This window comes from Mercenaria mercenaria, chromosome 10 (assembly GCF_021730395.1).
Source record: "Mercenaria mercenaria strain notata chromosome 10, MADL_Memer_1, whole genome shotgun sequence".
Taxonomy (NCBI): Eukaryota; Metazoa; Mollusca; class Bivalvia; order Venerida; family Veneridae; genus Mercenaria; species Mercenaria mercenaria.
In genome coordinates, this window is record NC_069370.1 from 30,965,070 (window position 1) to 30,989,942 (window position 24,873).

At 35.7% G+C, this 24,873-nt stretch overlaps 1 protein-coding gene across 1 annotated transcript in view; it reads left to right on the forward strand.

The window, feature by feature from the left end:
* LOC123560852 (E3 ubiquitin-protein ligase TTC3-like) overlaps nt 1-24,873 on the forward strand; it is an 84,216-nt gene that overhangs the window by 33,507 nt on the left and 25,836 nt on the right. Inside the window, exons 10-27 of the mRNA XM_053552604.1 lie at nt 1,039-1,093; nt 2,968-3,124; nt 3,627-3,759; nt 4,588-4,633; nt 5,262-5,300; nt 5,998-6,066; nt 7,441-7,635; nt 8,216-8,296; nt 9,031-9,149; nt 10,174-10,297; nt 10,615-10,737; nt 14,270-14,368; nt 15,280-15,369; nt 17,347-17,423; nt 20,160-20,266; nt 21,135-21,265; nt 22,654-22,802; nt 23,846-23,983. Coding sequence (XP_053408579.1) covers nt 1,039-1,093; nt 2,968-3,124; nt 3,627-3,759; nt 4,588-4,633; nt 5,262-5,300; nt 5,998-6,066; nt 7,441-7,635; nt 8,216-8,296; nt 9,031-9,149; nt 10,174-10,297; nt 10,615-10,737; nt 14,270-14,368; nt 15,280-15,369; nt 17,347-17,423; nt 20,160-20,266; nt 21,135-21,265; nt 22,654-22,802; nt 23,846-23,983 — 1,932 coding nt within the window. The remainder of the gene's footprint in view (nt 1-1,038; nt 1,094-2,967; nt 3,125-3,626; nt 3,760-4,587; nt 4,634-5,261; nt 5,301-5,997; nt 6,067-7,440; nt 7,636-8,215; nt 8,297-9,030; nt 9,150-10,173; nt 10,298-10,614; nt 10,738-14,269; nt 14,369-15,279; nt 15,370-17,346; nt 17,424-20,159; nt 20,267-21,134; nt 21,266-22,653; nt 22,803-23,845; nt 23,984-24,873) is intronic.

Genomic DNA, 24,873 nt, shown 5'->3' on the forward strand with positions numbered 1-24,873 from the left:
CCCCCCCCCCCCCCCCCCCCCCCCCCCTCACATGCTCCCCCTCCTCCCCCCAAATAAAAATCTTTAAATTTTGCTACTGTACTCTTCCGATATAACCCTTTGGGTGTATATTGCCCCGCTTGGCAGAGCTCTTGTTTTTGTCATCTCGCTTAAAAATTCCTCCTGGGATGTTTTGGGGTAAAAAAATAGTTTCAAATTTGACCAGTCCACACTTTTTAGACTGATAAACTGATAAAATATAGTTGCTGTTAAAGTGACCAGTGGTACAAACATCCATATGAATCTAGCAAAATGTCAATATAAGTTACCAAAAATATTGTTCAGAAGTGAATAATCCATGTGTCTGAAAATAAATGGAGAAAATAACATTCTTCTTGCTTTGTTTTACCAATATCTTATATTTGATATCAGTGTGACACTATATCATTTTTCAGTGTCATATATAGTCTATGCCAGACTAGGTGGAAAATAACGCGTAGAAAAATTTCATCCAAATGTGGGCGAGTAGCTTAAAAATAGTTATGGACCACCACATGCAGTTCAGGAAGAAACATAAAACTGAACTTTAAGATAGAATATTGATGAAGAGGGAGTTAATGTAGAATTGTAGTTATTATGGATAAAATAAATTTTTGGCTGTGAAGACATTTTGTAAGTTTCCTAATGGCATGGGTGGGGGGAGTGTGGGGGGGGGGGAGATAGATGGTATGATAAGATGTTGTCCATCAATGCAATCTTGAATTCAAACATTGAATATTTTTTATCCCATTATTTTGAACGTGTTTCACCATCTTCAGTTTTATCTTAATTTCTTTACACAAGTTCAGTTGACTTATGTCACCCCATATTAGGGTTGATTGTTGATTTTCTGACTGTCCATGTGTCACACAAAATTTGCCAGGCTACTTCTCTTTAATTGCAACTTATCTTCGCAGAAAAGATCAGTACCAAATATAGTTTTGCTTTTTAGATGATGTGTTTATGAGACTTTATGGGGTGATACTGGATTGATGAAAACATGTTTTCTGTCTATTTCAGAGATGCTCTAGCTGACGGCAGAAGAGCCATCATAATCAAACCTGACTTTCCAAAGGTACTTATTAGTTTACCACGCTTATACTAATGCTGGAACAGTCTCATGTAACTGTACTCTTCACTTATTGTAAAAACCTTGAACATTTGAAATTAGGATGATTCTCAGTTAATCAGAATTACTATGTATGCACTGTCTGCATACTGTTGTCATGGTGATGTTACTAGTTTAAAGTAATCAGGACACAAATTAGGTCAAATATGATCTTTCCAGCTTCACTAGTGGAGGAATATCACAGGTAACCCTCCAAACATTGATTCAAGCAAGTGTAAGTGCCCAAATGGAATCATCGACTGTTCAGTAGCCAGTTTGATCCTACGAAAGCTATATCAATTTTGTTTGTGGGAAATTTTATGTCTTCGACTAAGGGGAAATTATAAAAAATCTAATTAATCAAATTTACAGGGGTCTATCTAGGTCCAATTTTTTGGGAGAAGTCACTTCTCCCTCCAGCTGATTTAGGGAGAAGTGGGGAGACTTTTCCTACCGCAATGCTGTTGAGTGATACGAAGGTGGCTGAAATTTTCTTGTTTCTATATAAAAACATTGAAGTGACCATTTATTTTCTTAGTTAAGTCATTTCCCATACAGAAATTATTGTTTCGTTACAAAATTCTAAAAAAAAGTCATTTTCAAAATTCAAGCCGATGCTGTTAATCTAACCCGCCGATTTTTGATGATAATTGTATGAAGTAACTGTATTTATTAATAACACTGAGTCACCACCTCGGTGAACAATATCTCGCTCGTATAAAACTGAAATAGCAATGACAGCAGATCGATTCACAGAAACACTTGCTATAGTCTAAAAGTAAACTGTGTAAACTAGAAATACATATTTAAATCAATTCATCGGTGGAAGTCAATTTAACGTTATTAATACATTGCATGTCATTCCTTTACCATAGATAACAAATAATTGTGTACAATATATCAATTAATCGCATGGTTAATCAGCAGTTTGCCAATTTCTTTACAAAACATTGTTTTTTTGCACTCGAACATGTTGACAATTAAATGCAAAGTGTCAAAGACTTAACAGCGGTGCTAATTGGCTGAACACAATCGACTCTGGTGTATCGGATAATTTGATTTGCTTTTACACTTCTCGGAAAATCTCACAAGAACTTGAAGTAGGCGGAGCTTAAATTATGCTTTCGGCATGTGTCTCTGTGTATTCAACACTTTCTAAACCATGCAAATTGTCAGCAGTCCGGGTAGCGGTAATTAACGAATGCAGATATCAAAAAAATCGGGCGACTTGCATTTCGCTTTGAGGTTAGTTTTGAGGGAAGTTTGAAGTTCCAAAGCGCCTATTTCGCTCAAGTTGCCCACTCGTGAGAGCCCTGATTTAATGAGGTCAAGTTGCTCAACCACAAAATCCACGAACATTAGTCCGGTGTAAATATTAATAATTTCACAGTAGCTTCATCACATGAAGAAAATACTGAAACAGATTTTAGCATCTGATACTGTGGTCATTAACAATTACGTTTAATACATATTAGTCTGCTTATATGGTATAATTACCACAAGGTGTCAGGGTAAGCTAATACTTGTAATAATGAAACTAATATTGTGGAAGAACTGACAGGGTCAGTATGATTTCTTCTTGGCAAATTTTGGATTTAACAGTAAGAAGTTTATCGTGAGGAATATGAAACCGTATACTGTGAAATCATTAATATTTGTGGGGGACTAATTTTTGTGGTTGAGTCAATCCATGAAATTTAATCCCAATGAACATTCAGTTAATGATCAAAAGTTACAATCCACGAATTCATATCCCCTCGAAATTGCCGTTTTGACCAAAACCACGAAATTCCATGTCCACGAAATTAAATGGTTTTACAGTATATCATTTTTGTTTACAGGGCCACTATAGATATGCAGTAGCTTTTCATGGACTTGGACAACTTGATTCAGCAATACGAGTGAATGAGAGAGGTCTTGAACTGTGCCTGAAGTCCAGCACGCAGGACAATCAAAATATAAAAGAACTTGAGTCACAGGGTCACAACTTATATCAAGGTTAGTACACAGTAAAACTTTGGTCTGTCATCGTAGCAAGGCTGTCAGTGAAATGCTTAAGTTTAATAGTTTAGAACAATCAAAATGTGGGGATGATGGCAGTGGATCACATGAATTGCTCAGGTCTAGTCTGATACTCGAGCTGTTGATGCTCAACTGAGACGTCTTTAACTGTAAATGTGTCACTGTCTGAAAATTGGTATTGTAATACAATGTTAATTATGCAGTAAGTCATATTTTACATATAGTCTTTGTAAGGCATTTGTTTTCTGTTTTAATGAGATGTGGACACATTCCTTGCTGGAATATCAGCCATACACATTTCTTGCATTAAAGTTAGTTTACCAAAAAAGTTATTTACAGTTTGCAGCGGTATATAAAATTTACTATTCTTAAACTGAACAGTGATACAGCGTTTCAGAAAGATTACGGACAGTTTGATTTATTAATCTGATAAATACAGTTTTTAATTCTATTCTTTGATTTTTACGTCCAATTTTAGAGCGAGCAGACAGAAACAAAAGCAGCGTATTAACGTCCATACCAAAAGAACTAGATGATAAACTTGCTTCTATCCCAAGTCCTCGTACTGACATCACAGAAAAACTTGGCTGTACTGTTCCAATTAAATCCAGGTAAGTTTCATTTAGTCAGCCATGTAAACCTTTACACTTCTAAATTTCTGAAAAGGATTGGTCCATCATTCAATTTGGGTAGTACCACTTGTTTAGCGAAGGGGTGCTCGCTGAAAATTTACTGACTGAATAGGTAACATTGCAGACCATGATGGTCTGCAGTTGTGGCAAAGGCAGAATCGCTGGCTGCCAGCGGGCTAAAGATTAAGTATATATCAAGTTCTTTGGATGTTTGATGGTAATTTTGGTATTTCTAAAATAAGAGGTGTGAACTCCAAATGGTATAATTATATGTTGAATGAAATTGTATTAGAATTGTTTAATATCTAGCATTCCTTATTACATAATATTATATAATTCGTAATAAAAGTGGTGCAGTTGATTCCAACGAACTGTGTTATAGACAAGTTCTCAATAGTGGTTCCCTTAAGTGGATGCAAGCTGGCATTCCAAGCAAGGAGAATGGTCTGTCACTGATTCATGTTAGTGATTGTCATTTAAATGGGAAGAACAATGCAGTTGCATTGCAGAATCCAGAAACAGTGGTTTAGGTAATTCGCTGATGTAACACTGATAAATACTGTTGTAAGACTGTTATTATAAGACACTGTAATTATCAGACACTTTTATTATCAGACACTGTTATTATCAAACAAATTTGCTGCTCCGCTAGATGGAGTTTTGAATCATAGCTACTGTGATATATAAGTACGTGTTTTATTCTAGGAAGCTGTCTCCAGAGTGAATAAGCTTTAAACTTCCTTTGCATTGGAGATAGTTTGAAATTTGTTATATACTGGACTAATGTAATTTGGAATATGTTTGCAGGAATGATGAACCTCAGTGTAGGGGATCCAGTGAAACTGATTCTGATGTAAGTTTGTTTACTTTAAGGCATACACATAGTTTGTCTAAGGTAATCTGTTCATCCTTATTTCTATACATAAAAGGGTAGATTTTTTGTACACTCTACAGAGAAGTTGACAGTTACATGTAGAGAACAGGTTAGAGCTGGTACAAAATCCAGGAACTCTGGTTAGGTTAACTGCCCGCCATTACATAACTGAATTACTGTTGAAACTGCGTTAAACCCAACACAAAAACATACATGTATTTATTCATAAATGTAAGTAAAGTGAAATAAAAGTGACTGAAAAATTATCCGAACTACAGTAGTTTTCAATTATATGAAACCTGCAGGCCCTGGAGAAAAATTGATTTGTTATAAAACAACAGAAGCGCACAGTTCTTATTTGTTTTAATCAAGTGTTTCTGAAAGAATAAAATCTGCTCGAAGCTTGATTTACAACAGTGCTTTTGATATTGGAAATACCCTTTTTATGTTACAAAATATTATTGATATAAGTAAAACTTATTCAGTGAGTTTTAGAAAGTATTTGTTTAAAAAAAAAACTTCCTTTTATTTTGTGAAATTTTGAAAAATCTCTTTACCTGGTTAGTCTTTTTGGAGTAACAATTTTGATGTGCTTTTTTATTTTCAGACACCCAGTACTCATGACCATAAGAAAGTGAGACGTAAGGTAAGTTATTTATGTTTATTACATTTTCTTTGATTGTGAGGATAAAAATTTTATATGCACTAGTTGTTTGTTAATCTAAATACATGTATTACAGTTTTAACAAAGGAGGTGATAATGTTGTTTGAGAGGTGATAAATAAGACATCTGTTTGGTGCTGCATCAAATGCATACAATTTCCTATCATATATAGTCATATTTTGTTCTGTGTTTAACAAATCTGACCATACTTTGTTTTATATTTGACAAAATTAATGGTTGCCAGAGTGCAAAAAGTGGGTTAACCCTTACAATGCTGGACACAATTGATTTTGCCTTTGCGGCTAGTGTTTATCATGATCAGCCTGCACCATAATGTACATTGTTCGCCATTCACTCGGTATCTTTTTAGTATGCACCTGTTTTAACAGTTAATGGCACTGTCCAAATTGAAAGATGGATAAGTTCATAATCCTGGTTGACACATCTGAACATTGATCGCTGGCTTTCGGCTGATCTGTCCAGAGTAGATGTCACTTCACACGTTTCTGGAACTGGCACTCTCGTTGCCTCTGCCACATGATCGAGCACCATCTAAATTGGCCCTCAGTTGATTATAGAAACTTAGCAGGCTATGACCTTTCTTCTGTCCATGTAGTTAGCAATTTTCTGCACCGATGTGACTGAATTTAGTGTAACTATGTTTTGCTTTATGTTTCAGAAAAAGTCAAAGGCAAAGAGCTCTACAACAAAGGATACATCTTCAAAAACAGAAAAAGTGAAAGAAAAGGTGAAAATAATTGCATTCCAAATTTTTTTTCTTTCCTATTAAATTTAGCAGCCTTGTTCTTAAACAAAAACTGGTTCTTGAGGTTTAAGGTATCAGCCACTTAACTGTGAGGTAATTGTTTAGAATTCTTATGAAAACCTTACATCATAATTTATTATAACAGCTGGATTTTTCAAGTATTTTGAGGTTTCTGTGTTTCCGTCTCGCTGCACAAATGTAAAAAAAATTGTTTTGACTGAAACAACAATTAAGAGTTGATCCTATGTAAACGAGGTACCATTGGCAGAAGAGAAATTCGGTATTTTATGAAGTTTTAGGTCTGGAAATACCAGATTTGCGATTATGCTCTGAAAAAAATATTATGTTACTGAAGTTTTCAATGTACTTAATAAACTTTTCCACCTGATCCTAAGTAACTTATAGGACCCGGATTTGTCAGTGCTTTTGTCTGAAATTTGGATTTTTACTTCAGATAATTTGGAAAAAGAAAAACTCTTATATTTTATGATTCAATACTGCTGAAAACATGCCTATTTGTGGTTGTAGGAACTGTATAAAAGGAAAGTTTCATGAAGAAATGCAGTGATAAAAAGTTTGGATTGAAAATTCACATTTTACATCGATAAGTCTAAATTTTCGCATTTGTAAAAATGTGCACAGGTGTTTTGCTAGTTATACTAGGTCATAAAATGGTACTGTGTCTAAAGGTCTGTTTACAGTGTAGGTCATCAGGAATATATACAATAAAACACTGCTCACTTCAGCATAGATGGCTTGAGCCCCGCGTGCACATTTCTTATGGTCTCTGGTCATTTTCACTTTTATTTTCAATGTTTGAATGGCTGGAAAGCTCGGATAACTGAAACATTTTACGTGATAGATGGTTTAGTATATAGAACTTAAGTTTTCAATTTTTCATTACGTCTCCCACCACACAGAGGAGTGGGAGATATATTGATTTACTCCTGTCTGTGTGTGTGTGGCTGTCACAAATCTTGTCAGCACTCTTAAGTCAAACAGTTCTCATCCGATCTTCACCAGACTTGAGCAAATTGTGTTTGTCCTCAGCCAAGTTCAATAACTAGCCAAATCGGCCCAGGCACTTTGGAATTACGGCCCTTGAATTACGAAAATACTGATGCCAGTGATACAGGCTTGGTGCATGATTGACTCAGATACATAATGAAAGGCCATTTACTCCAAAACTTACTCCAAAACTATCAAAGGTATATTTTCTGTGAGTAAACAATATATAAAGACAGACTTACTATTCATATTATTAGGCAGTTGTGGGAGACATGAGCTTTTCTCAAAAGCAGCTCTAGTTTTCTTTGTTTTCACTGAAGTCCAAACATACTTTTTTGTACTTTACAGTCTGAAGATATGGTAATTCCCCAGGAAAAGCGCAACGGCCAATCTGATGCAAAATCAGAACAACAACAACAGCTAGAGGAATTCAAGACTTATCTCAGTGATGCCTCTGACTCTTTTATGAGGCAGGCCAACAAGAATGCGATGACGAGCTACCAGAAAGCCCTAGAGCTTGTAGCTTCAAGTAGTAACCAAAAGGTAGGGGAAATTACATCACAAAATTAAAGCTGTACAGTACAACCTCTCTAATGACACCTCTAAAGAGCAAACGGCTCTCACTTCTTACTCATTAGATTAAAGTCTCAGTAAACTAACCTCCTGAGCAACTGCCTCTCTACAACAGATATATTTGAACTTTTCTAAGCTGTGTTCTTTCAGTGGAGGTTGCACTGTACCTTTTCCACAGAGGTTGTAGTTTTCAATATTCCTGTGCAGTGCAACCTCGGCTTAGGAACACCAGTGAAAACTGAAATGTGTTTGCTTCCAAAAGGTTCATTTACTAAGAAACTTATCTGCATTAAAGAAATTTTGTTTAAAGTCCAGTGTTTTACCACAGGGTAGTTAAGAAAGGTAAGAGAGAATATGTGTAAAATTGTCAAGCCTGTAATAAGCACTAACTTATGGGAGCAACACAGTTGGCCACTAAAGCCAGGAGACTGCTAAACTCAGGTTCAAATAAAATAAAACATCAAATTAAGAAGTTAGCTGACGACTGGCTGCTTAATACAGATGACCGCTTAAATAGGTTCAACTGTATATGCATTTTGTATGATTTCAGGACTTTGGAATGGATGATTCAGACATGTTGACACTGAAGTATGCCTTTAGCATATCAGCCATTGGAACAAACAACTATAAGGTATTGTTTACAATATTTTTGAAAACACAAGAGAAGTCCATGCAATTGGCAAAAAAAATCTAGGGTATGATGGATATTTATAGAGAAATTCTGTTTAGAGATAAAAAAAAATGTAGGTATGATATGATATAAAGACATAGCAAAAATGTGAGGTAAAAAAAGTGGCAAAACGAGATATGCTATCAAAAATGTTATGTTAAAAAAGGTGTGTTATAAAGATAGGATAATTATTTTGATATTTAGACGTAATAATGTTTACCTTTCAAAAATTGGTAAGTACTGTGATAGATTTTTGTTCAAATGTACAGATTTAGGGTATAAAACCAGATCATTTGCTCTAATGTTGCTTATTTGAGCCATGCCATGAGAAAACCAACATAGTGCGTTTGCGACCAGCATGGATCCAGACCAGCCTGCGCATCTGCGCAGTTTGGTCAGGATCCATGCTGTCCGCTAATGGTTTCTCTAATTGTGATAGGCTTTGAAAGCGAACAGCATGGATCCTGACCAGACTGGATCCATGCTGGTCGCAAACACACTATGTTGGGTTTCCCATGGCACAGCTCATTTAAACAAATTTATGCAGAAAAATACATAAATAAAACTGATACTGTGATGGTAAATGAGGTCAGTTTGTATGAAACTAATTTGGTAATAAAAAATTTGTAAAATTTAGCGTGTGATAATGCCCATAGTAAATTCTTTTGAGATTACATTTACTTTTGACCTTACAGAATATAATGGATGGTATAGAAAAGTTAGAAGAGATCAAGGATTATTGTGAAACTCACGATGATATCAAGTTTCCCGTGCTGTACTATGGTCTAGGCAAGGCCTATGTTAGCTTAAACAGGTATTGATCAGTTCTTCTATTTTTGAAATGAGTTTTTTTGTAAAGAATTGTTGTGAAATTCATAATGATATAAAGGTTTAAGCTTGACTATTTGAAATCTTTCAAATAGTAATAGCTATTGTAATCACCCTTTTGCCAGCCATCAACTACCACTAACAAGGTTAAAAGTTTCGCTTGTAAGCAGGTTTCTCAGACGCTAATGGGCCAAATGCTTTAAAACTTCACAAATCTCCCAGCATCTTGAGATGACCTCCCAGGACAAATAACTTAAAAATTTCAGGTGAAAGTTAAGCATGTAACCTGGCTTGGAGAATTCAATGGTTCTACTCAGGTTTATGCCTAAGAATAATGCCTGAATGAGCACCTTTGGTGTTGCTTGAAAATTACTAATTATGTTAACTGTGTGAAATAGGTACAAATTTTCTTCAGCATCAGAAACAAAGGTTTTGAACATAGTATTAATTTGACTTAAACATTTATGTAACTTATTAGATACTTGATTTGAACATAGTATTAATTTGACTTAAACATTTATGTAACTAATTAGATACTTGATATATTACATATTGTATGATGCTGATGTAGGTTCCCTACAGGATGGTCACTTGGTGACTACCAGTGTAAGATATCCTCCAGTTGTCAGGCAAGGAACCAAATTTCCTGAAGCTATTCACTCGCTACAAGATGGTTACCAGGTGACTAGCAGAGTAACATACCCACAGGTAACATGGCCGGGAACCAAACAACTCATTAGTTATATATTATGATCTTTATTTAGGTTTCCTGAAGCTATTGACCCTCTACAAGATGGTTACCAGGTGGCTAGTAGTGTAACATACCCACAGGTAACATGGCCGGGAACCAAACAACTCATTAGTTATATATTGTGATCTTTATTTAGGTTTCCTGAAGCTATTGACCCTCTACAAGATGGTTACCAGGTGGCTAGTAGTGTAACATACCCACAGGTAACATGGCCGGGAACCAAACAACTCATTAGTTATATATTATGATCTTTATTTAGGTTTCCTGAAGCTATTGACCCTCTACAAGATGGTTACCAGGTGGCTAGTAGTGTAACATACCCACAAGTAACATGGCCGGGAACCAAACAACTCATTAAAGAAACTGACCCAATAGTTTTGCAGGTTTGTAGAAGTCACAAGATATTGGTTTGGTGTTGTACAGTAAAAACAACTCTCCTACTCAAATGAAAGATTCTAAAAACATTTTAACAATTCTAATAATAGGGGTGCTTTTGTTAACTTTTTTGCAGATCCTAAGACACTGAATGTATTAAAAAAACTTTCCGTCCAGTCATTCAGTTTTGATGGGTTTTAAAGAGTTGAAATGTTTTGAGATGAAAATATATGGAAAAATAAGCAAGCTTGTTTTTACACACACCCTCATTCATTTAGAATGATGTGTTGCATCCGTAATGAATGTATTTTATATCTTACAACAGGAAAGTTTGAAGAACCTTCTACAGCTGTGTAAATTTCCTCCACCACCAGACTCTGTGTGTAGAAATCATACAGATACGACTGATAAACGTACTGTCATTTATCTCACAGATCCAGATTTCAAGGTAAGTTTGTTAAACATATTGAATATATATCATGCAGAAACCACTGATAAACGTACTGTCATTTATCTCACAGATCCAGATTTCAAGGTAAGTTTGTTAAACATATTGAATATATATCATGCAGATACCACTGATAAACGTACTGGCATTTATCTCACAGATCCAGATTTCAAGGTAAGTTTGTTAAACATATTGAATATATATCATGCAGATACCACTGATAAACGTACTGTCATTTATCTCACAGATCCAGATTTCAAAGTAAGTTTGTTAAACATATTGAATATATATCATGCAGATACCACTGATAAACGTACTGTCATTTATCTCACAGATCCAGATTTCAAAGTAAGTTTGTTAAACATATTGAATATATATCATGCAGATACCACTGATAAACGTACTGTCATTTATCTCACAGATCCAGATTTCAAGGTAAGTTTGTTAAACATATTGAATATATATCATGCAGATACCACTGATAAACGCACTGTCATTTATCTCACAGATCCAGATTTCAAGGTAAGTTTGTAAAACATATTGAATATATATCATGCAGATACCACTGATAAACGTACTGTCATTTATCTCACAGATCCAGATTTCAAGGTAAGTTTGTTAAACATATTGAATATATATCATGCAGATACCACTGATAAACGTACTGGCATTTATCTCACAGATCCAGATTTCAAGGTAAGTTTGTTAAACATATTGAATATATATCATGCAGATACCACTGATAAACGCACTGTCATTTATCTCACAGATCCAGATTTCAAGGAAAGTTTGTTAAACATATTGAATATATATCATGCAGATACCACTGATAAACGCACTGTCATTTATCTCACAGATCCAGATTTCAAGGTAAGTTTGTTAAACATATTGAATATATATCATACAGATACCACTGATAAACGTACTGTCATTTATCTCACAGATCCAGATTTCAAGGTAAGTTTGTTAAACATATTTAATATATATCATACAGACACCACTGATAAACGTACTGTCATTTATCTCACAGATCTAGATTTGTGGGGGCCTCAGTGGCCGAGTTGTTCAGGTCGCTGACTTCAGATCACTTGCCCCTTAGTGATACGGGTTCAGACTTCAGACTTGGGGCATTGTGTTTTTCATGTGAGGAAGCCATTCAGTTGGCCTACTGAAGGTCGGTGGTTCTACCCATGTGCCCTCCCTTGATGAAATAATGCACTGAGGGGCATCTAGGTTCTTCTTCCACTATCAAAGCTGGAATGTCACCATATGACCTATACTTGTGTTTAGAGGTGCGCGGTATTACCGGTATACCGGTAACCGTGGTACCATCTTCCCGTGGTACGATACCGCGGTACCATCGGGGAATACCGGTATTTTAGGGAAGCACTGGGTGACATATATATAGGTCGCGCTTGTTTGAAGTTCGATTCGTGCACCCGTTTGATGAACCAGTAACGTTTATGAAAGCTTCATCATTTAAACAAGAAGTCGGGACTCGCCGAATTTAGGCTTAAAAAAATGTTGTGGTTCGGGTCACCCGACCCTATCCAGCAAAAGGCTCCGAAAAAAAAAACATTAACAATTATCGGTAATTATTCTGTTGATAAACTAAGTAATTGGCCTTGTTTTCTCATCATTAATTAAAACCCCCTCAAAGAGCCAAAAGAAGTGTGTCGGAATCATTGCATCTGAAGTGGAGATCAAAGCGGTATAGTTGCCCGAGATTGTCATGACATTACGTCATGTTTTCGCGCCATGTGACACATCACTGTCTGATCGTACCGCCTCGGTTCTTTAAATTGCTGAGAAGAAATCAATAAAAAAAGTTCCTTCTTTAATTTTTTTTTGAAAGCGAATGTGCAATATCCCGTATTAACTGACAGGTAAAAGTAGATATCCTACCTCTGTGACTATTTTGCCCTCAAGGAATTTACATTATTGTGAGAAGAATATCTTACATAGTGTCGTGTCAAAAAATAAGTGTACAAAGATTCATTTAATTCTTATTAAAAACCAAGACATCATACTGCTTTATTTTAAAACCACATTTCTATCTACGTCCATGAGGTCATGTAACCTATTCTTACGGAAATCTGCTAGCCAAAGATTGTTTTACTCCATGTATTTAAATTGCTGCCGCTTATTCATTATTTAAGATTTTTTAATTCTGTTTTCTTGTACTTTCTGGTCAAAAGTCTGAATTTTATGACCATAGTATGTATTATTTATTTACTTTTAGAAATAAAGAAATAATTAAGATCGTGCTGTTTGAAAGTTTTACAAATAATTATATGAAAATTCGATGGTTTTTATAGAGTTTTGCCTACATTTCTGTTGATATCTTATTAAAATCGTTATAGAATTCAAACTGTATTACTTCTTAAGCGGTGATGAAAATTTGAAGCGATTATATTAAAGAATGAATGCACTACGCGCGTTTTTCGTATACGTGTCGATATTTAAAACAAAAGTAACGGCGATGTAAATGAGATATTACGATAGGTCGCACGTGCTCATGGAATGGAAAATTACCGGCATGACCGTATTGATATCTTTACGATTCGCAGGTAAATTCCACGGAATCCAGGTTATTTTTCTGGATGTAATTTCTGCATTTGGTAAGTTACGACGTAAAAACCACTCGGCCGAGTATGCCGGACGGTCTGACCAGCCTCGACCCATAAAACCGCGGTCCGCGCCAAAATTTTCCGGTCTTGTCCGTCGGACCGACGAATTTCGCGATGTCTGGCGTCGAAAAATACAGCAAGGTCGGAGCCTTTTGCTAGGTAGGGTCGGGTGACCCGAACCACAACATTTTTTGGGCCTAAATTCGGCGAGTCCCGACTTCTTGTTTAAATGATGATAGTTTAAAATATCCCAGTATGTATTTGCACGTATATAAAAGAAATAAATAGTATGGAAAATGTTCAGTTGAAATTTATTATTTTTTATTTGAAAACGATCTGATGAAGCCTTCATAAACGTTACTGGTTTATCAAACGGGTGCACGAATCGAACTTCAAACAAGTGCGACCTATATATATGTGACCCAGTGCTTCCCTAGAGACAATATGGCGTCTTCCGACGAATACATGCTGGTAAAAAATACTAAGGGTCATTAATCTAACTAGTCATTAGTCAAGTTAATATTCCAGTGTATTTTTTTTCTTTAATTCTAGTCAAGTAACTAGCCTTCGTTGTTGCTCATAATAAATGAAGTATTTCTGAGAGTTTTTCAATATTTTTATGACCACTACCATAGCTGTAAGTCTTACGATAAATATGGTGGTATACCGTGGTATATACTGCGGTTATTAGGAAAACACCGTGGTATACCGCGGTATTTTTTTCAAGGCGGTACCCAGCCCTACTTGTGTTGATTTGTTGGTGACGTTAAACCCAACAAAAACAAAAATCAAATCCTCCACCATAAAAAAACTAGTGAAGTCTCCACATGAACTATATTGTACCGGGGTGACTCTAAACCGAACAAAAATACAATTTATATACATGTTATGATTATTTTCAGGGGTACATAAAGATCATATGTCAGATGAACTGTGTAATCACCTTCCATCAAGTGTGTTTTAAATCTTACAAAAATAGTCTAAATAAACAAAGTGATAAGGTAAGATATACATATATAAAAATATATTGTTTTAGAGACATTTAAGCCAGCAATACTTCATGTTGATATGTGCAGAGTGTTTCAGGTACACAGTGTTACCTTTTTATGCCCCCAAAGGGAGACATGTTAGTTTTCAACTGTCCGTCCGTTTGTTCCTTCGTCACAACGTTAACTTTTTGCATGAAGGCACTTTACTCGTGAATCACTGCACCCAGGACCTTCAAACTTCACATGCTGATAGTACTTATTGAGTACACGACCCCTACTGACTTTGGGGTCACCAGGTCAAAGGTCAAGGTCACCCGGTCAAAGGTCAAGGCGCTGCGGGGGCATTTGTCACCATTAGTGACAGCTCTTGTTTAACATGCTAAAGCTACATTATGTCATATTTTCAGTCTGATAAGATTTTAGCTATTATTACCTGACAATTTCAGATATCTTAGGGTAATAATTACAATATAAGGTCTTCAACTTCAGTCTGACACTGCGTAGGATTGTTTGCCCTGCATTTGACTTGGAAGCTGTTCATGTATGGAAGCCATACAGCATGCTTACAAAAAGTTGGTGGTTCTAGCATGCTGTTTTTGCCTGAAATGATACCTGTAGGGGCACCTGTAGTTTGTCTCAACCATTGAAGCTGGGAAGTCTTAAAATGGCTTAAATTGTGTTGGTGACACTTCAAATCCAGTAACATAGTCTGTTGCAAATTTAAAATACAGGGTATTTCAGATGAATTATGTTACAATATCAGGATTTTTTAGAGATTCCTTGTTAAAAATTTGATGATGTTTGAAAAACATTCCTGCACAATGTCGTGATGTTTTAGATACTGTATGTTTCGATAATGGATGTTTTAAATAGATCATATTACAATTTCAGGATGTTTTAAATATGTTATGTTACAATTTCAGGATGTTTTAGATACGTTATGTCCTACTCCAGACTGTGTTGGTTACATTATGAAAGTTCATGTTGTACGGTCAGACAGTCTCAGTAAAGAGGTAATATTACAGGCAGATCTACTAAAAGTTTGGGGGGGAGGGGATGGGGTTGTGATATTTTTTATTTATTTATTTTTTTTTTTTTTTTTTTTTTTTTTACATGATCTATACCTAAGTTAAGATAGGGAATTTCCAATTAAGAGATTATTTTCTGTGATTAGGAAAAGTAAGAAAATAAATCATGTTAACTTGTATAGGGCTGTGACTACAATTTTATGATCTGCAAGATAGGCTTGAATATTATGAAACATAGTAGAAAATTAGTCAGTGCTGTGATAACCTACTGCCTGGTAATTGTTTTATCTAAAGGTTAACAGTTTTTTTAGCTCACCTGTCACAAAGTGACAAGGTGAGTTTTTGTGATCGCGCTTCGTCCGTCCGTTCGTGCGTGCGTCCGTCCGTCCATAAACTTTTGCTTGTGACCACTCTAGAGGTCACATTTTTCATGGGATCTTTATGAAAGTTGGTCAGAATGTTCACCTTGATGATCTAGGTCAAGTTCGAAACTGGGTCACGTTCCGTCAAAAACTAGGTCGGTAGGTCAAAAACTAGAAAAACCTTGTGACCTCTAGAGGCCATATTTCTCAATGGATCTTCATGAAAATTGGTCAGAATGTTCATCTTGATGATATCTAGGTCAGGTTTGAAACTGGGTCACGTGCGGTCAAAAACTAGGTCAGTAGGTCTGAAAATAGAAAAACTTTGTGACCTCTCTAGAGGCCATATTTTTCATGGGATCTTTATGAAAATTAGTCAGAATGTTCAACTTGATGAAATCTAGGTCAAATTCGAAACTGGGTCACATGCGGTCAAAAAACTAGATCAGTAGGTCTAAAAATAGAAAAACCTTGTGACCTCTCTAGAGGCCATATTTCTCAATGGATCTTCATGGAAATTGGTGAGAGTGTTTAGCTTGATGATATCTAGATCATGTTCAAAACTGGGTCATGTGCGGTCAAAAACTAGGTCAGTAGGTTGAAAAATAGAAAAACCTTGTGACCTATCTAGAGGCCATATTTTTCATGAGATCTTCATGAAAATTGGTGAGAATGTTCACCTTGATGATATCTAGGTCAAGTTCAAAAGTGGGTCACATGCCTTCAAAAACTAGGTCATTAGGTCAAATAATAGAAAAACCTTATGACCTCTAGAGGTCATATTTTTCAATGGATCTTCATGGAAATTGGTCAGAATTTTTTATCTTGATGATATCTAGGTCACATGTGCTCAAAAACTAGGTCACTATGTCAAATAATAGAAATAACAACGTCATACTCAGTTCAACACTGGGTCATGTTGGGATAGGTGAGCGATTCAGGACCATCATGGTCCTCTTGTCTATGTTTTAAGTGGAATGCGATAATACAGGTTTCATATTTAACCCTTACACTTCTAAATTTCTATTATGGACTGGTCCATCTTCCAATTTGGGCAGTACCATTTATCATTTGAAGGGGTGTTTTACTGACTGAATAGCGAACAGTGCAGACCATGATCAGACTGCATGGATGTGCAGGCTGATCTTGGTCTGCACTGGTCGCAAAGGCAGAATCACTTGCCGCCAGCTGGCTAAGGGTTAAGAACCTAACTTCCTTTTTATACATGCAAGTTTTTATGCCCTCTGTAATTTTTAGGGGTCAGTACTAAGATTAGCCCTTTTCCATATGTCTGTCTGACTTTATGCTGTACATATCTCTAGAAAAATTTGACCTTAAGTCAAACCTCACTGGATTGTTATTCAGCATTAGCAGTTATGGTTCCTGGTGTTCTAATTGGGATTTTTTACAGCAAGACCAGAGTTATGGCTCCTTTCTTAGTCTAAAATATGCATACAGTGACAGGATCGGGTGCACCATTGTCCTGTGGACACACATCTAGTTTAATCTTCAGAACAGCTGGAAATGTCCGTATGTATTCAGAAATTATAAATTAAAAGAAATAAAATTTTCACTTATTTTGAGTTGATTTTTCTTTCAGTATCATTCGGAGAAATATGTGGATTTCAAAGAGAACAATAAAAACAAAAAGCCAGTTGCCAAACAGAAAACTACAAAGTGAGACATTGTATTTTTCAGTGATTTATTGAAATATGGCTGGATAATATCCTGAACAGTTTCACTGGTTTAGATAGTGAGTTTACAAAGCATATTTAATAATTTAACAAGTACAGATAGTCCCCTACTGGTGAAACACTGGAGGGGACTATAGGATACCCTCCATTCATCTGTCTGTCCATCTGCAAATCTGGATTCTGTATTTGAGTTAGGTTCATAAAACTTGGTATGTGTATAAAGGGTGATATGTAGATTATGCACATGCATGACTTTTGCTAGTAGGTCAAATGTCAAGGTCACTGTTGAAGGTCAAGTAAAAATTCTTTTTCCACCAGTAGCGGGGACTTCTGCAATACTGGGTCACTTGTTATGTTAGATATGGTATTATAGGCTTGAAATAGGTTAAAGGATAAATGTATAAATTTAGGCTGGTAGTATATTTTAGGATAAGTATGGTAGTATATGCTAGAAAGATATAGAATGAGGTTGTTGAGTGAACTGTAGGATAAATTCGGTAATATGTACTGAAAAGATTCTACAGAGTAAATTTTAGGGTGTGTATGGTAATAAAAGGATGATAATGGTATTGATTTTTCCAGAGGTGGCAGTGTGATTCCTGTGCATTAATTATCACATTCAAATGTTCTAGCTTGCTTTAATAGCTCAGGTTTATATAATTATACACCTGAATTTCTTCAAGACTTCTATTTCAATATTATGACGCAAAACCAAAACCATCGGGGCTTCTTTTAAGAATTGTTTAAGATATTTTGCTACTGGAAAAGAAGTCTTTTAAGTAAAAGTAGTTGAGAACTTCTGAGCGAAAATGAAGGAAATAAATGTTTTTGATGTAGAGGATTCGTAAGTAAATTAGCTTTGTGTTTTATTTGTCAGATTCAAATATGAAATCTTGATCTTGAATGGCTTCCGAAGCCAGGTGTCTGAGGTACTTTAATCAAAGTATAAGGTGACTTGATAGTAGTTAAGAGCTTATGTAGAAGTCAGGAATGACTTAAGGCACTGTAAAGTGGTGTAGGTAGAGGGTTGGTGTAACATTTGGTGCAGTATTGAGGAGGGTAGCAAAGGTTGCTGAATTTTTTTGCTGGCCCCTGTCTACTGTAGGTTTGAAACTCGGCATGGGATGCAGAATTCATGGGAGGAAAGCTGACCAGCTGGCTTACAGTGCCCACCGGTGTCTGAAATGGTACCTGGAGGAGTATCTGGGTCTCCCTCCACCGCTAAAGCTAAAAATATACCATATGACCTAGATTGTGTTGGTTTGATGTAAACCTCCACCTACCTATCAAAAAAATATGAGCCACGCCATGAGAAAACCAACATAGTGGCTTTGCGACCAGCATGGATCCAGACCAGCCTGCGCATCCGCGCAGTCTGGTCAGGATCCATGCTGTTCGCTAACAGTTTCTCCAATTCCAATAGGCTTTAAAAGCGAACAGCATGGATCCTGACCAGACTGCGCGGATGGGCAGGCTGGTCTGGATCCATGCTGGTCGCAAAGCCACTATGTTGGTTTTCCCATGGCACGGCTTATATGTTGATTGTATGGTCAAAAAGTGTTTGAAGTTCAGCAGATAAGTTCAGTTTGTTATTTTGTAATTTCAATCACATAGAAGTTACATCTAGACATGCATGCTTAATGCCAGGCCTTAACCTGGTGTCAGTTGATAGCCCTACCTGTTCTGAATCAATATTTGTTGTATCTTTGCTTGTGGTCTTGTTATTAAAAAAGTTAAGCAAAAAAAAGCAGGATTGATATTGTTTGTTAACTCTGGAATATTTTGTTACTTCTGATTTCTCTGGGGTCATTGTACAGTTTATTTAATCTCATTTTTGATGGAATACTGCCCTCTCCCAAAACATCACATTATGGTTTTGCCTCATTGCTAGAGGTATAGGTACATTTTAGTGGAGCTGGCTGGCGGTGAGCTTCACATAGTTGTCGCAAAGGTGGTTTGGTGTATGTATGTGCAACGTCCGTCCGAGTTTGTCCGGGCTGTAACTTATCCATGGATCAAGGGATTCTTAAATAACTTAGCACATGTTTGCCTCAATGATACGGTGTGTTGCGAGCAAGAACCAGATTGGTAGCTTAAAGGTCAAGGTCATACTTTGAGGTCAAAGGTCAAAACTCGGTGCTGTTTTGCTTGTCCAGGCTGTAACTCTGGCATGCATTGAAAGATTTTTAAATACTTTGGCACAAATGTTTGCCTAGATAAAATGATGTGTCATGTGCAAGACCAGATTGGTAGCTTAAAGGTCAAGGTCATACTTAGAGGTCAAATGTCAAAACTTGGCGCAGTTTTCCTTGTCTGGGCTGTAACTCAGCCATGGATTGAGGGTTTCTTAGATAACTTGGTAGAATGGTTTGCCTCAATGAGACAGTCTGTCAGGTGTAAGTAGTTGAAAGGTCAAGGACACACTTAGGGGTCAAAGGTCAAAAGTTGAAGCAGTTTCTCTTGTCTGGGCTGTGACTTAGCCATCGATGGAGATTTTCTTAAATAACTTGGCAGAAATGTTTGCTGCAGTCAGTTCTGTCGCCGCCAGATAGTATCATAAATGTTAGTCCTTTTGGCAGCTAGTGGGCTTGACATGTTGCCCATGGGCATCTAGTCTATTTAAAATTTACTATTTTGTCTGAACCGAACCTAGTAACAGTTTGGACCTAGGCTGGAGTGCTGGCAGAACAATAGTTACTATTTTATTTTGTTATTTCAGTGAATCAAAGATTGCTAAAAAGCAGGATAAGAAAGATAAACGTAAGCAGAAGAAGAAGGAGCACACAGATCAGGAACTGTACACCAACAACAAACAGAAACTTGATGGTATAAAGAAAATTACGTTGTTTTTTTGTTTGTTTGTTTTTTTTAACAATCAGTATCTGCCAATATTGGTAAAGATCATAGCAGTTAAAGTGATCTTACCTTTATATTCGTGTACAATACTTGTAAAAAATAAGAAAAGAAAATGATTTTTCTTGAATGTGCAATCACCACTATTGGAAAATAACATAATGGGATAAAATCAGATTATGTTTCTTCTGTAGTGTAATACACAATGTCATGTTGTTAAATGGTCAGTCAAACTTGCTTGAAAGACAATGTCTGTTAAAGGTCCATTACTAAGGGAAAGTGAGTTGGCAATTTTTTTCATAGCCAGTGCATAGACTTTGGCAAGACACTAAATAATGAAGATTGGCAGGTCAAAATTTACAGAAGGTCTTTGGAACTCAAAGAAATGTATGTGTATTATGTTGAAATTTCAATGAATAGACAGAATGACCCCCCAAGTCTTTTTAACTTTCTTCATACTTCATAGAAAAATAATTGTACATATACTGTGATTTATTTCGAATTTCTACATACCAACTTTCATTTTCCAATAAAATGAAATAGTTTCTGTGCTTTTTAAAAGAAATTAAAATGTTCACTTTCCTTAGTATTGGACCTTTAAGAGACCACTTTGCATTAAGAGACTGCTTTTTCATAAGATACCCAGAAGATGCATTAGTGTCAGCATTTTAAATTGAGATACTTTGTCAATAGAAAGGGAAAGGTTAAGAATAGAGTTTTTTATTTTGATGGATTTTGCAGAAAAGAAAGTTTGTATTCCCTAAAATAGATAATGAAGGTTAAAAGTTTTATATTTTACGAGGTAGGTAACTTCTTTCTGAAATTGTATGATATTTTACAGACTCTGATGAAGTCATTACTGACGGAGCAAGTGCTATGGCTTTCATAGCAGATATTGAAAATGAGGTTCAAGCCCTGCCTGATGTTAAAGACACTACGGTACTCAGAAAGGATGCTATAGACGTACAGAAAGTAAGCTTTCGCTTGTTTTAGTTCATTAGAGCAGGATGTGTATACAGAAGGATAATTTTTGTGTATAATTAAGGGATGTAAAAATGCTTAATATTAAATTACTTTTTAGCGTTAGAAAAAAATATTTCTGATATTTCATATTTATCATTATATGTGATAACTAATTTGAAGACAGAGGAAATTAAGTGTTTTAAAGCGGAACTGTGAAACGTGAGTGTGGATTTAACTTCAAAGACATATATTTTACACTCGCCAGTTGGGGGGGGGGGGGGAACTGTGCTAAACCCAAAACAAACAACTGCTGAAATAATCCTTGTTTCCTTAACAGAAAATTTTACCCAAAGTCAATCACCAACTAACATTAAAAAAAAGATGCTGCAAATCATAATTGAGCCGTGCCATGAGAAAACCTACATAGTGCGTTTGCAACCAGAATGGAACCAGACCAGCGTGTGCATCCACGCAGCCTGGTCAGGATCCATGCTGTTCACTTTTAAAGCCTATTGCAATTAGAGAAACTGTTAACGTACAGTATTGATCCTGATCAAATTATAACGATGTGTTGTAACATTTTATGACCATCCACCGTTAAAACTTGTGACATCATTGCAGGTCAAAGTTTATTGGGTGATGTTATTTTTTTTTACTATTTAATGAGATGAAATGTTGATTTCATACATAAGTTATGTCATTCACATGCAGCCATTGCTATTTAGTTCCATATAATGTCAAAATAATGATAACTGTGCAATATATTTATAGATATTTTCAGAAAATATTGTGAATAAATAGGTAATTTGTGGCCTCCGTGGCTGAGTGGTAAAGGTCGCTTACTTCAAATCACTTGCCCAGCACCCATGTGGGTTTGAGCCTCACTAGAGGCGTTGAACTCATGTGAGGAAGCCATCCAGCTGGCTTTCGAAAGGTCGGTGGTTCTACCCAGGTGTCGCCCTTGGTGAAATAATGCACGAAGGGGCACCTAGCGTTCCTCCACCATCAAAGCTGGAAAGTCGCTATGTTACCTTAATTATGTCGGTGAGACATTAAACCCAACAAAAACAAAACAAACAAAAAACCAGTACTTTGGTATGAATTGATTTTGTTCCCTTTTCCTAACATGCAATTTTATGGCTCTTGTGACATTACTTCTAGTTTAGCCCTCATGTTTTCCTCCCAGAGAACACCAGCCAGACATTGAAATTATCTGCAATTAAAATAGTTAAGGTTTAAGAAAGAATTAGATGTGACTTAAATATAGTGTGTGGCTAGAAAATTGAATAATTATTTTGAAAATTTTGCCTTGAAATCCGATAATTTTGGAATGTCACGCCATCAAATTCCACAGTAGTAATTAGATTTATCTTTGAATTTTGTTTTTGTTCTTGAAGCCTGGCAAGAGTCGTAAAAGTAAGAAAAAGACGAAGGACAAATCTAAACAGATTCTGAATGTTGAAGTTAACTTCTCTGATCGACGGGAGGAAACTCTGCTAAATGAGAACTCTGTTCTTAGTGATGAAGAAAAGGAAAATATGAACAAGTAAGAATATTTCGTATCACGTACGTGTACTCGGAGCAGTTTAAAGATACTGAGTACATGTTATTAGTAACTTGTTTCACTCAGTATTTTATATGTACCTGGCAGTCAAGTCCAGTAGTTTTAATCCAACAGTAATTTGCATTTGTAAACAAAATCTCCCTTAGAATAACCAGTAAGGATTACTATTACACCCTAAGATACAAAATATATGGGTGCTATTTGGAGTAAAACATGTCTATCCGTTGGTCTGGACATGTCTGGCCTTGTCTCATCCATATTTTCTTAATGTCTGGGAAGCTTTTCATTTCAAGTAGTGTAATTTTATGTACTCTCTATAGCGTCTTAACCATTTGAAATATTTTCATAAAACTAGCATTAATCCAAGACAACATGCAGAATGCTCAACCAAGGTAACTAAGTCCAAGGTCAAGGTCACACTTGAAAGTCAATGGTCATTATCACAGCATTTTACTTTCTCTGTATCAGATCAGTGTCTTGGGTATTAATTTCCTGTAGTGATGGTATACATGTATTTTGCTGTTAACTTCCTTAGAAAAGGATCTTGAAGTCAACAGCTATTCTTGATGGTGTCTTATGAGCATGCTACCATAGAGTGAAATGAATAAAATGATTATTTTAGGGTGTATTTTATGTTGAATATTTTTACATAGGTCTGGAAAACTTAATACAAAATGATAACGTTTTGCACAGTCCAGTTATTGGACAAATTTACACATTAAAGAATGTGGTTTTATTTTTTCTGTTGTAATATTCGGCATATGACATATTATACAGTAGACTCTATATCTAGTTGGAAGTGAAGTAACAGAAGCAATGTTTTAGGTCTATTCATTGTTGTCATTTCCAGACATCTCTTACAGCTGATATTCACAGCAGGTTCTTATGTAAAGATTTTATCATTCTAAAAATGTTTAAAGTGTTGAAATTAATTGCTAAGGTCAGGCTTTCACAATTAACCTTTGATACTTTTTAATGTGACAAATGAAACTTTAAACATGTTTTTATCACTTCTTCCATTACAGACCTGAACCTATACAAAACCCATTCTCTGTACCTACGGAGCTGAAATCACAGATTACAAATTTTGAAAAGACCTACACTGGTCCTCCTAAAACAGCTTTGTTGTCTAAACCAGATGAAGTTACAGAAAATCTTTTCTTGTAAGTATTATGTTACATTGAGAGAGAGGTAGTTCTTGATTGCCGAGTTATTTTTTGACTGTTTGATCAGCCTATTCCGTAATAAAGTTTTTCTTTAATTTGTCTTTGGATATGTTACGTATCACTTTAAAGATCTAGGTGCAAGGAAGAACTTTCTAAATTTTCAAAATATCTCTAAGTTTTGGTGTTACTGTCAAAAAACACTTTTGTTACATATTATGCACATAAACCTTATTCTAACTTCAGTTTTTCCAGTTAAGGCCGTGTCTGGGAACAGTTTCCTAATTCCACTAAGGTTGATGGCATTATCAAAATTTTAAAAAAAATGGCAAGTTGGTACTTTAAAGAAAATTCATGCCTACAGCTATTGTTGGTTGGCTTAGATTTTCTTAAGATACTAAATGAAAAGAAATTTACCACATTGAATCTTCTTGAAATACTGTTTTAAAAGTGAAAATGGTTTGAAATGGAGCCTGTTTTAGAATAAATATAATTACATAGAAAGAATAAATATAATTACATAGAAATAAGGTAACATGATTGGTAAACTTAAATGCATTTCGAGATAAGGAAAATTTGTTGGAAATACTTTATGCTAACTATAAACCTTTAATTGTTTTTAGCTCAGCTGAACCAAAGGTTTAGAGTGACCTGTTAGAAAAGGGGGATGGTCCATTGTCTATTGTCAACAGTTTACATACAACTTCTTTTCTTCTAAAACTAATGGTCAGAATTTCACCAAACATGGTCTGCAGTGTCGTGGCCAGCTCAAATCCAGTATAAACATATTGCACAGAGCATTGTAGATTGAAAAATGGTTTAGGATAGGTGACCACTTATTTGGGCAAGTTATGTCCGGTCTTACCTTAAATTTTGCCCTCAACTGTTTG